Source organism: Echinococcus granulosus (genome assembly GCF_000524195.1).
Source record: "Echinococcus granulosus chromosome Unknown EG_S00030, whole genome shotgun sequence".
NCBI lineage: Eukaryota > Metazoa > Platyhelminthes > Cestoda > Cyclophyllidea > Taeniidae > Echinococcus > Echinococcus granulosus.
The window spans coordinates 500,489-511,663 of NW_020170410.1; the positions used below are offsets into that span (position 1 = coordinate 500,489).

General features: G+C 39.8%; 1 protein-coding gene across 1 annotated transcript; it reads left to right on the forward strand. All coding sequences in view use genetic code 11, as the record gives it.

Annotated features, from left to right (window-relative positions):
- Positions 1 to 544: 544 nt before the first annotated feature.
- Positions 545 to 3,790, forward strand: EGR_04676 (hypothetical protein; the record flags this gene model as incomplete). Its single annotated transcript, XM_024493925.1, has 3 exons — positions 545 to 635; positions 2,006 to 3,099; positions 3,662 to 3,790. The coding sequence occupies 3 exons, from the start codon at positions 545 to 547 to the stop codon at positions 3,788 to 3,790; spliced, it is 1,314 nt and encodes a 437-aa protein (XP_024351678.1).
- Positions 3,791 to 11,175: the final 7,385 nt, after the last annotated feature.

Sequence of the window (11,175 nt, forward strand, 5' to 3'; positions counted from 1 at the left end):
TTCAAGTGCAGTTGAAGGTGACAACCAGTCAGTTGAAATTCATGGCATAGATGGACTGGGTGGGCTTTAATTTTGACCTCAAAGGAGAACGCACATTCTCCTGTCCTTACACCTAAATGCACTTTTAATGGGTTTTTGGAAACTACTTCCATTTTAGCAAGTTATAAATTTCACTTCTTCTAATGCTGTCTATCTTCAACTAACTGCACATCGGGACAAGCCATAAACTTGGGGAGTAGAGTACAAATATATTAATTGGCGTCACAGGTCTTTAATTATCGAGGAGGCATGCCTCCTGTGCCAAATAATGTAAATCTTTTGCCTAATTCGTGGCACATTTAACGAGCAGTTTGCGAAATGACGAATTTAAGGCAACACAGTGGAAGTATCTTTCCAATCACGTCATGAAAGGTGCTCATCGAAGTATCCACAGCCTAATGACTTCTAAGACCCTCCCTTCCCTAAATTTTCCTATTAGGAACCTACGGCGCGGTTTTAAGCAACACAGATTTGGGGGGAGTTGTCAACCTCGTGAATATTATTTATGATGATAAACAAGTCAAAATTGAAAAATGTGGGAATCAATGTTAAAATGTCGTATCTAAATGTTCCAATTTGGTTTAAGATACTAATGGGTGAGAAGGCTTCAACTAGGATTCATTCATCAAAAAGGTCTAATCCTTAATAGAGAAACCAACGCCCATGAGACTTTAGTCAATGAGATTTTGAGTAGCTGCTTGAAAATGTTATTACCCTCACAGGAAGGATAGAGGACTGCTCTCTACGGTTTCTTCCTTAAAGTTGTCCTTATCATAATCTTCTAAGTAATTACGTCAGCGAATTCTTCTAATCAAAGCCTTGATTTAAGAGAAACATTAGCAGTCGTCTAAATTTATCCACAAAATTGTGAAACCCTCATTAGGTCATAAACCTTGTCTTTGGTCCGGATGACCATAATTCTCCATCTGTTATCGTAGTGAGAAAAACGACTTCGTTGTCTTTCAAACCATTCCACCTATTAGAAAAATTAGCAGATCACTCTCCTGCCATCAATTTTCTTAAGGGAATTGTGGTTTAGTGGAAAATACTCAAAATGCATTGTGTGATTTAAAATGTTTAATCCCAATCTCCACTTTTTGCCTAAAATATATCTCTACTTCTCGAAATCTGTCCTAAATGAGGTAAAGTTGATTATGATAAACATTGACCTTAATATTGGGTAGAAACGCCAATTTTATGGCCATTCGAAGGAAATTTACCACTGCCTAATTTTCTTGTTGACATACGATGTGCGGACTGACAGTTTGTCAACGAGTTGTCTGATAAGTTTGTGGACAGCTAACGCAATATAACAGTAGAAGCTTCTAATGTTTACTTGTACTTAACCTATTCGGAGTCACAAAAAGTTGCACCATCTACCCAGGCAGGTCAAGACGATTAGTTTGCAGACCTCCTATTGGTCAGTGTGGGCTGGTTTGTTTGTCCCCACGCTATTGGTGGAGACATGCCCAGCGGAAAGCCGAACTGTTTGACCTGCGCGTATGCATGGGAGAGCCGAAAATTTCTGGTCTTGTGCCACATTTTTGATAGGGGTCGGACTTGTGAAGGCACATGAAGTTGGCTCCATGTTGAATTACTACAATGAAAAATAATACAGAAGAGGTTGAGAATATCCTGTTCGGTTTGATTCTCAATGCTACAAATGACACCAATTCGGAGACTTTTCTCAATTCCCATCGGTTGCTGGATGGCGTCACTTATACCTTTTGTGTGGTTGGCATGCTACTAAACTTCTTCGCTTTTGGAATTCTCCGAAGAAAGGCAACAATAGGCGTGCTGCTAATAAAACTCATTCTCATATCCGATGGTCTGGTGTGTGTCTTCTACTTATTGAATCAAATTTGGACTGACATTACCCTCACTTACCTACTCACAGCACTTGTGACGGAGTACCTCTCCCGAAAGTCGCTTCTGACCTATGTCTCAAATATCTTTCGCATTTTAGCAGTGGCTACAGTGAGTGTCAGTAATTGGTATATTGTTATTATGATCATACATCGTTGCATTTCCATCTACGTGACTCCCTTACGAAGCCGCCTTGATCGCTCATTATGGGTTTTTGTACAGAAACAGTTGAATTTATGGATTGTCTACGGACTGTGCTGGTTCTTCAGCCTTCTCATTACTTCATTTCCACTTCATGAACACCAAATCCTCCTAGAAGTGTTAATTTTTGTTCTTCCATTGACACTTGTATTTATTTTCTCGGTGTTGTTGTTAGTAAAGCTACGAGCGATACAGAAGAATATTAGAACAGCGCCCAAAGCCACGCCTTGTTGCTTTCCCCAGCAGACTAATATTAAATGCACTCAGAAAACGGAGTCAGATGACACATTTGCCCAAACAAAACAAGGTACAGCCTCGGTAGACAGACTTTCAGTGGCTTCGGAAGAGCATCAAAAGAAACTCTCTCCTAAAACGCAGCAGGAACCCATTACCAGTACTATTTCTAGTGAAACTGAACGCAGGAAAACGTACTACCGAATAACAACAACTATTCTTAGTTTGTCCGTATCTTTCCTTATTCTGGACTCGTTGCAATTATTAGATTTGCTTATTCGAATACCATGGAGAAATATACTCGGTAGCATAGAAGAAGCGCATGTAAATTCATCAATTACCCCAACAAATGCAACCAATATGAAGGAATTTTTGACAGAAGTGCAAAGGAGTGGGGAGAAACAATCGGTGTTGAGTATAGTAAAAAACACATGCACACTAGGCAAAACTTTGGCCAATTTCCTTATCCTCTGTGCACATAGTCGACACTTTCGAGCGTTGGTGTCGATTAAATTTAAACGAGGCCGTCGCCTATTACGTCTCTTGCGCCGTCGAATGCAGCCTCGTCTCTCGAGACAAGTAAATACTGATATGGGCACAAGGTACTTCCGGCAAATACCTTCAACAAGACGTAATACAATCCATCGAAAAAGACCTGAACTTGAAGCCCGCGGTATACCCAGCCCTCGCATCCCTGGTCTTATTAGAAAAGCAAAGAACAAATTTGAAGAAAGTGCACCACTGCGACGTGAGCAGGAGGTAAGGCAGTCAACCTCCTCAAGGAGTAGCCTTACTCAGTCCCTATTTCGGCAGAAGCTACGAGATGATGAAGGTTTTGTGGTGCACAAATTCCACCGATCATTGAAAAAAAGCGATTTTGACAAATATCACTTGCAGATAAAGATAGGAGAGGGTGAAAAACCGGTTGTGGTTCGGAATACGAACGTGAGGCTATTTAGTCACGGGGTCTATCAATCCAAGTGCGTTCCCACAGAGACTCCCAAATCAGCTGAACATTCCAGTTCAAATGACTGCTCAACTGGCATGGTGAAATGTCGGTTTTCTTCTTCAACTTACCAGCCAACGTCAAACTCCGTTGCAGAGTGCGAGGCAAGCTCTGATAGCCTAAAATCCTGCTGCACTACATGCGATTGCAGATTGGTGTATTCAACATCTCCTTCCCCTTCTTCCAGTGCCAGTAACTACACCTATCCAGGGGCATTTCGTGCCCACTGCTGTGATTGTCATAGAGTCCGAATTGACCAAAAGACCTTAAAACCAACCCGATAGTGACAAATATTCTTTTCGTTTCTTTAAGCAGATATACAAACCCAGAATTTTTTACTCCTATCATTTGGTTTGCTTAAGCGGATTCATTGTGTCGCGTAATATTAATGTAAATGATTTTGCACCTTTTGGAAAATTATTATGCTTTAATTTTTCGGACTAAGAAGTAATGCCAATAGCAAAATTGCTTCTAAAGTCAAAATAGCTTTAATTTTTGATCATTATCTCGAAGTTTTTAACGATTTAGCTTATTTCGTTTTTGAAGATTGAGGATCTGAGGTGTGACATGTAGAGGCTAAAAAGTGGCAACACTGATGTTGTACCCAAAGAGTTAGGCCATGCAGATTGGCGCCCAACTGTTCAAAAAGCTGCGTTTTGTTAACATTTGAATATGAAATCCCCTTTGGGAAGGATTTTTCCTCAATGAATTTAAAGGTTGCTGCATAGTGGCCCTAAAGTAGGCTTTCAGTTACTGGGGGAAAGACTACATGTGCATAACATTTACGTTCTTCCTCTACCAAAATCCACCCTCAAAATTTAACACTACATGTGCAGAACTTCATGACGGCACGTCAAAAACAATTATTCTCCAGTCTTCAAATTGCAGAGATTAGGCTTGAATTAGGCATTAAGGATTTTTTTTGCTTCTGTAAGAATGTGCATTAATGAAATTATGCCTTCCTCTAACAGTCGTTAGCATTTAAGTTATTTTGCGTGAATTTACCAAAGAGGTGGCCCAATTTTTTTCATTCTAACATAAAGAATTATTTTTTGCTTCTCTCTGTCAAATAAAAAGGTAGAAACTGTACTTGAGTACTTTAATATAATTGTCAACGCTCCTCCAGCAATTGATACCAATGCATAGGGAAGCCTAAAATATTGCGTGATTCTTGTTGTAAAAGCAAAACAATAAGAAAAGACTGTCATTTAAAAAAATCCGTAGTGTATTCGAACAAAATGAAGGGTTGTTTAAGCAAATAGAGGATTATTTAAATTGTCGATAATACTATTTGTAATTTGGTGCCTTGCTGCTAATCATACTCCCGTCAAACGTTTTGTCTCTAGGGCCAAACAACGTAGCTCCAACTATCTTCATTTTTGCCCAACTTTAATTTCTTATCTGTCCATTTCACATTTATTAACGTGACTGCGTGGTACCAAGAAAGGGCAATGATCATCACATAGAGAAATATCAGCTGGATGAATTTGGAGAATTCAAAGCCCAAGGAGGCGAAGAACTGGGATGGGGATGAGGGTGCTGCATCACATGCTCCAGATGATATAAGGTGTACATGTCTTCAAGATTAGACCATTAGTATGAGATTTTAAGGCATCCCCAAAGAATATTACTCTTCCTGCTCCAGCCAACAGACTCACCTCATCAATTTCTGATGAATTTATCCTTCACACCTTTTAGCAGCACCGCAAGGGCAGATCTCATCCGTAATTTTTGGACTTTAGCAATTAAGGCGCTCGTGGTTGATGATACGGTATGAGGAGCACCTCACGCAAAGCAGGCATAGTCCTCGAGATGAATACTGCACCACTAGAGGGTATCCAATGAAAAATCGGCAACAAGTCAGGCAGCAGTCTAAAGTGCACGATGTGTTCGCATTAGGACAAGTGGAAGAAAGGAAGAATCATTTGACAGGCTTTGGAGTTTTTACATTCTTAAGCAAATGACATGTCAGGATCAATTGCCCAGCATTCACGGTATTCTATTCTCAGTTGAAGCAGTTGCCAACCACCTGTGTAGCCGCTGAGGCAAAGCACAAATGGTAGCTCTTCGTAAAAAGGTTGTTTTGAGATTGGTGAATCAGCAACAATAGGATATTTTTCACTGGTAATGATGATGGGTCATTTTGAAAGGGTTCAAGCTGCCTATTCAATGACCGACTACTTTGACGGATTTCTAAGGGTATTGCCAAGCGAGTTATTGTTCCACCACTTAATCTTCAAACGCCAAGTCTCAACAGCAACGAGGAGTTATCGCAGCATGTCTGCACCTTAAGAAGGGATTTAGAATTAAGTCAGCCTATACTCTACTCGGTACAACCAACATTTAATAAGAAGGTTTAAAATGGGGGAAGATAGTGTGGAGCACAGAAATGGAGGCGATTGAGTGGGAACTACCCATGCTTTATAATGAGTTTATACAGACTAGGGTATTTTGCTAACCCCCACATTTGGAGACAAGGAATTACAATGAGCTACGATGAGAGGGCTTGAACTGTTTTAGGATAATTTAGCATTTCAGTCCAAATTCATTTCCCGTCCCATTTTTTATTCTCCTGGAGTGGGAAACACCTATTTGAGCTCCTCTTGGCTTTGTGAAGAAGGAAAATACACTGTTTCTGAGTGTTGTCAAACCTCAGTCGAAATGTCTTTAACACTTATAAAAACCAAACCAACATTATTAGTGTTGGAATGTATTGCGACTTTTAAATCAGACTAACAAGCACATATCCCTATAATGCACACGGGTTTCTCACACAAGAGTTTTGAAATATTGTCACTTTTTGAGATGAACGTTTTGTCTTTTAAAATGAAATAGACTGCCAAAAGGAATAGTTCTCTGCTAAGTAAACTAAAGTGTTGGACCCTAAGAGTAAACATTTTGATTGTAGCCTACCGAGCTTTTGTTGAAGAGGAAAGAGTGCATCCTACCGGGGACAGAAAATGTATTGCTGATAGACAGAAAGGCTGGGGACTACTAGGGGGGGCCCTGAGGATTTACTACTTAGGGAAAATGCAAAATCGGGACCCAAAAGGCTTACAAAATTAAAACGAAAAGTTAAACAAGCAATCAAAGTGTTACATTGGCGTCTAAAATGAAATGGCAGTATGCAGAAACGAGATAGATTTGTTTATTGTTTAAGAAGGATAGTTTTATAATTGGTGGAAAAGGTGTACCTTTCTTAAGTCGGTTGGACAATTATCTTTGCATGAAGATGCCCCAAAGCAAACAGGCACAGGAGTGGTTAGCGGAATTGGCTCGATGTTTTGCTCTCCTACTTCACTTTTCATACCCTCGAAATCGGGAGACGAGTTGGAGCAGGAAATGCTTTATAGGATAGGGATGAATGAAGGGGTACCCTTATCCCAGTCAAGCTTGTTCAGTGTACTTCCCCTCCCTGGGGGCCGATGGCGGCCGGTCTGTCATGAGGATCCCATTTACTGACCGCCTGCGGTCTGAAAGTTACATTTAAGCACACATGTATTACAGTTGGGAAAACAACTAGTTAAGTAAATGAATTTCATTTTCTATGTTAACGTCGATTAAATTTTAAGTAGTTAAAATGATTCACTACTTGAGAAGAATTTTGTAATTACTTGTTTTTGCAAACCAAAAAACTGTAGCTGAGGATTTGCTCCTTCTTAAGACGCAAAAAAGGTGGTTGCTTGCTGTGCCACATGACTTTACGATTTGGGTTTCTGGGCATTGTTTGACAACCCGTCATCGAATAAATTTACAGTGGTCAGTAATGATGGGTTTACTCAAAAATGCCCAGTTTAGCTATCATGGTTAAGGTTATGACTACGTGCGTTGGTTCTATTAGTTGGTTTAATGCTATGATCCTTCGTTTAAGTTTTCGCTTTGGCTATGCCGGTACTTTGGAATTCCGCTGGCCTCCGAGCCATGTCAGTACCCCCCCAGCCCTTTTGTACACCAACGGTGCATATTCTGCCGGCTATTATGTCCTCTTTCGTCTTCAGGGAGGGGCTCAGAGCAATAAAACTGGCTCGAAAATTAGTCATATGATCTAATTAAAATTCTAATTCATATGTATGGAAATTATTTAGCGGTAAGAATGTTAGGCTGACCTGAGAAAACAGCCAAGAAAGACAAGCAGGAAAGTGTTTTATTTTCCTTTCCTTCTTGTCAATGATATAGCCAAAAACTGGGGTACAAATGGGGCTGTCATTGATAAAAACGGCATTTAACATTCATTTGCCTTTACCGAGGCAGTTTTATCCAAAAACTCTTTTGTGGTTTCCGTAAAGTAGGACAGCCGGAGGTAAAGGCGCTATTATTTTTCCCAAAATAACACAGAGATATTGTGAAAGGTCACGTGATCGTGTCACTTCCATGGGAAGGGCTGCTTCACAATCCACTTTGTATTTATTAGAGAATAACAGCCTAAACCAATCATCGACATACAGAAAGGCTGAGGGGCTACTGATACGGTACAAAGGCCATTCAGCCCAGCGGCAATACAGTGGCGGAGCCCTAAATTCGCACGAATCCAAAACGAAGAGCTAAACAAAAATCAAAGGACTGCAGAGCGCCTCCCACTTTGAAGAAAAATAAAGAAGTGTAGGTTGACTCAAAGCAAATAAAGGCCCCATGAAAAGCTATTTCTCACTCAAATGGATGGCTTTTTGTCGTCTTAAATGTCCGAGAAGGAATAAGTCGCCCTCTATTTTACTTTCAAATTCCCTGCGCACATAAATCTTCTCATCTCAGCTAAAAGTACTAAAGTAAATTTGTTGGTCGGGAAATTTTGCCAATCTTCTTTTGAGCTATACTGACGTTGTTTTAAAAGAAACTAAACTTTTTGATGAATAGGTTTTACTCGTTCTCATTAAAAGTTCAAATTCCGGAAACTCCTTAAGTCTGAACTGTCAAAGGACCATAGGGAGGTGGAAAAGTTCATTTTTGCTGATGAAATTAATTGCCAGAAAATGTAATCAACTTTGACAATGCATGATTAAATGATTACAGAGGGAGAGAGGGTAACATCACATCCTATAGACATAGATATAGAGCTGCTGGATTAGGTCCATCCCTGGTAGCATAATTTGATCGAGTTGACGGCAGCTCAGCAGACGGTGAGGCTAGGATGTTATAGACATCCCCTTATGGGCCGTTTCGCCAATAGGAAGTACAAACAGCAAAGGCTAAAAAGATCAAGGTTTTCAAGTACATGTAAATAGACTGTATAGTAATCCACCATCGATACCTCTGATAGATGTTTATGGATGATAAAAGTAAATCGAGGTGCTTCAACAGTCCCAGTACAATCGGAATTGTAAAGTTGAAATGCAGAAGGCTGATAAACAACATCGAGGTAGAAAGACGTGAAACGGACGACGGATTACTGTACCCTGGTTCATGACAGTTTTAAATTTAGCAACATGCAAAAAAGGTTTTGACAGATGGGTATGGGCACGGGGACGTGGACAGCTTGATCATCACCGAGAAAAAGAGAATCACAATTCGGAATTATCTAGCACTCTAGTAGAAAAAATTGCCCTTGTTTCACTTTTTATATTACGCAAGAACAAGGCTGTCATTTAAACACTAAGAAGGTTGTTTAAATAGAATAAAGGTTTGGTTAGATAGTTCCTATTGCCATTCGCAATTTAGTGTCTTTGCAAAGGTCACAGTCTTGGTTTTAATTGAATTTCCGTCAAACTTTTCGTCGTTGGTTGCAAACAGGATACCTCTAACTTCCTGCATTTCCATCCAGTTTTTATAACCCAACTATCCATTTTGCATGTGCTCGCGTGATTGTGTGGTGCAAAGAAAGGACAATGACCGGGTTATTTGGGGTGGAGGTCCTTTTAAGAGCAGGCTATGTGGTGAGAGATCTCGCGGTGCCCCTTAAAAATATTACTTCCAACCCATGCAGTCACTGGATCCGAATTACCAACTTTTGAAGTAGTCGCCTTGCACATCGTCAAACTGCATCGAACAAGCACGCAACCTTTTTTATTTGGTATCTAGCAACTGCAATATTCATGGTGAGCGGTAGAGTGCGTTGAGTAACACAGGGATGAAGAAAGACCCTGGAATTTCGAAATGAGCAGTGAATCACTTGAAAATATGTGATAAAACATTGGCAATAAATCGGGCAGCAAAAAATCAGAAGTATGCTACAAGTTCCTACAAGCTACGTGAAAGGCAGGAAGATCAATTTAAAAGGCTTTAGGGATCGTCGTTCTTCGTCCCAAAGTGGCACGCAAAGACCGTTTGCTTGGCATTTACGATCTTCCATTCTCTCTTGATGTAGATACCAACCACTTGCCTGACCACTCACTTTAAGCAATCCCTAAAAGTTCTTCGTAACGTATTCATTTGAGGTTGGCAAAATCAATGAGGACTCGGAATTCACCTCTATCAGTGGTGGAGGGTCATCCTGAAAGTGTCAAATTTGTCTTCATTTGATTGATCACCTCACCTGATTTCTTAGAGCTTTCCCAGGTGGCACATCTTCCCACCGCTTCGCCGCCAAATACCAAGCATCAACTGCGACGAGTAGCATCTTCAGGATGAGAAGAGATTTAGAAATACGTCAGCCTGTATTTTGCCGTATTCAACCATAATTTAGGTTTGGGTTAAGAGGAATAGAGTACAGAGCACAAAAATGGCAGCGACGGATTGGCGACCACTTATGCTTTACTGCGCGTCAGTATAACAATGACATTTTGCAAGCTCCACCACTGCACGAAATTTCTCTTTTGCAAGTTATACTGAAAACTGACATCAATTTTTTGCTTTCCTGATATTTTGCTCATCTCTTCAAATAAACAGTGCGCCAACCATCTGTTTGATCATAGACAGCTGCTAAAAAGTGCTTTTATTTGCGAACTCAGAGCTTCAAACAATCAACTTTTTTTGCAATCCGCAGATCTGAATGTTTTTAAGTTTTACATGAGGTGTTGTTTGCAAAAGCTCCTTATTTGGCATAGGCAAATAAATCGTTTGTTTAACTTAAATTTAGATCAATGTCAGTCCAAGATATATTTCGTTTTGTCAAAAAAGCAATAAAATCGTTTGTCACATTTATTTTTCAAATTATTGCCAGGCGGTCAAATGCAGTTTTAGCACCCCCACATAGACACATACATAGTTTCCGGGACGACTTGAACCCTAGAAACTTGAAGGTAAGTGTTAGACACATCTACTCTCAATTAAATTATAAGTTCAAACTAGTCTGGACCTGCAAGGTTACGACAGATTTATTTAAACAATTACATGGACTTGTTTTCCACCTAGTTTAGCTATTTAATCAGATTGATCATTTATGGCTCCATCCATTTTGATGTCAGTTAATTTGCCTTAAATTAATATAATACAAAGCTGCGAGAATTCTTAAATCCAAAACTAGATAGATTTATCCGTAATACTTTGAGGTAAAATATGTCCATGAGTAATTTCGGTTAATCAACTACTTAATTAATTCTATGTCTCCCATGGTCAGTGGTTATGTATTATTGCTTGAATAAGAAATCAGGATAAAATACCACATCTGCTAAAGAGTTAGTTTAGACGAAATGGTTGGCAGGTGTTGAGGTATTGGTTATCTGCAAAACGTCTCACTGTCTGATCCCCCCTCCGCTCTCTCCCAAAGTGCACTTCTTCTTCCAAGGTTCATTAAATGTTAAACTGAAGTATTATGTTGTGTAAAGGTTAGAACCGGCACATTATGTATGTGAAAGTGCCGCTTTCTTTAGCGTAAACAAAATTTTCGCTTTGGAAAATATTTTCATTGATTAAAGATGAGGCACTTATAAGGGAATTTCGCCTATCATAGATTTATT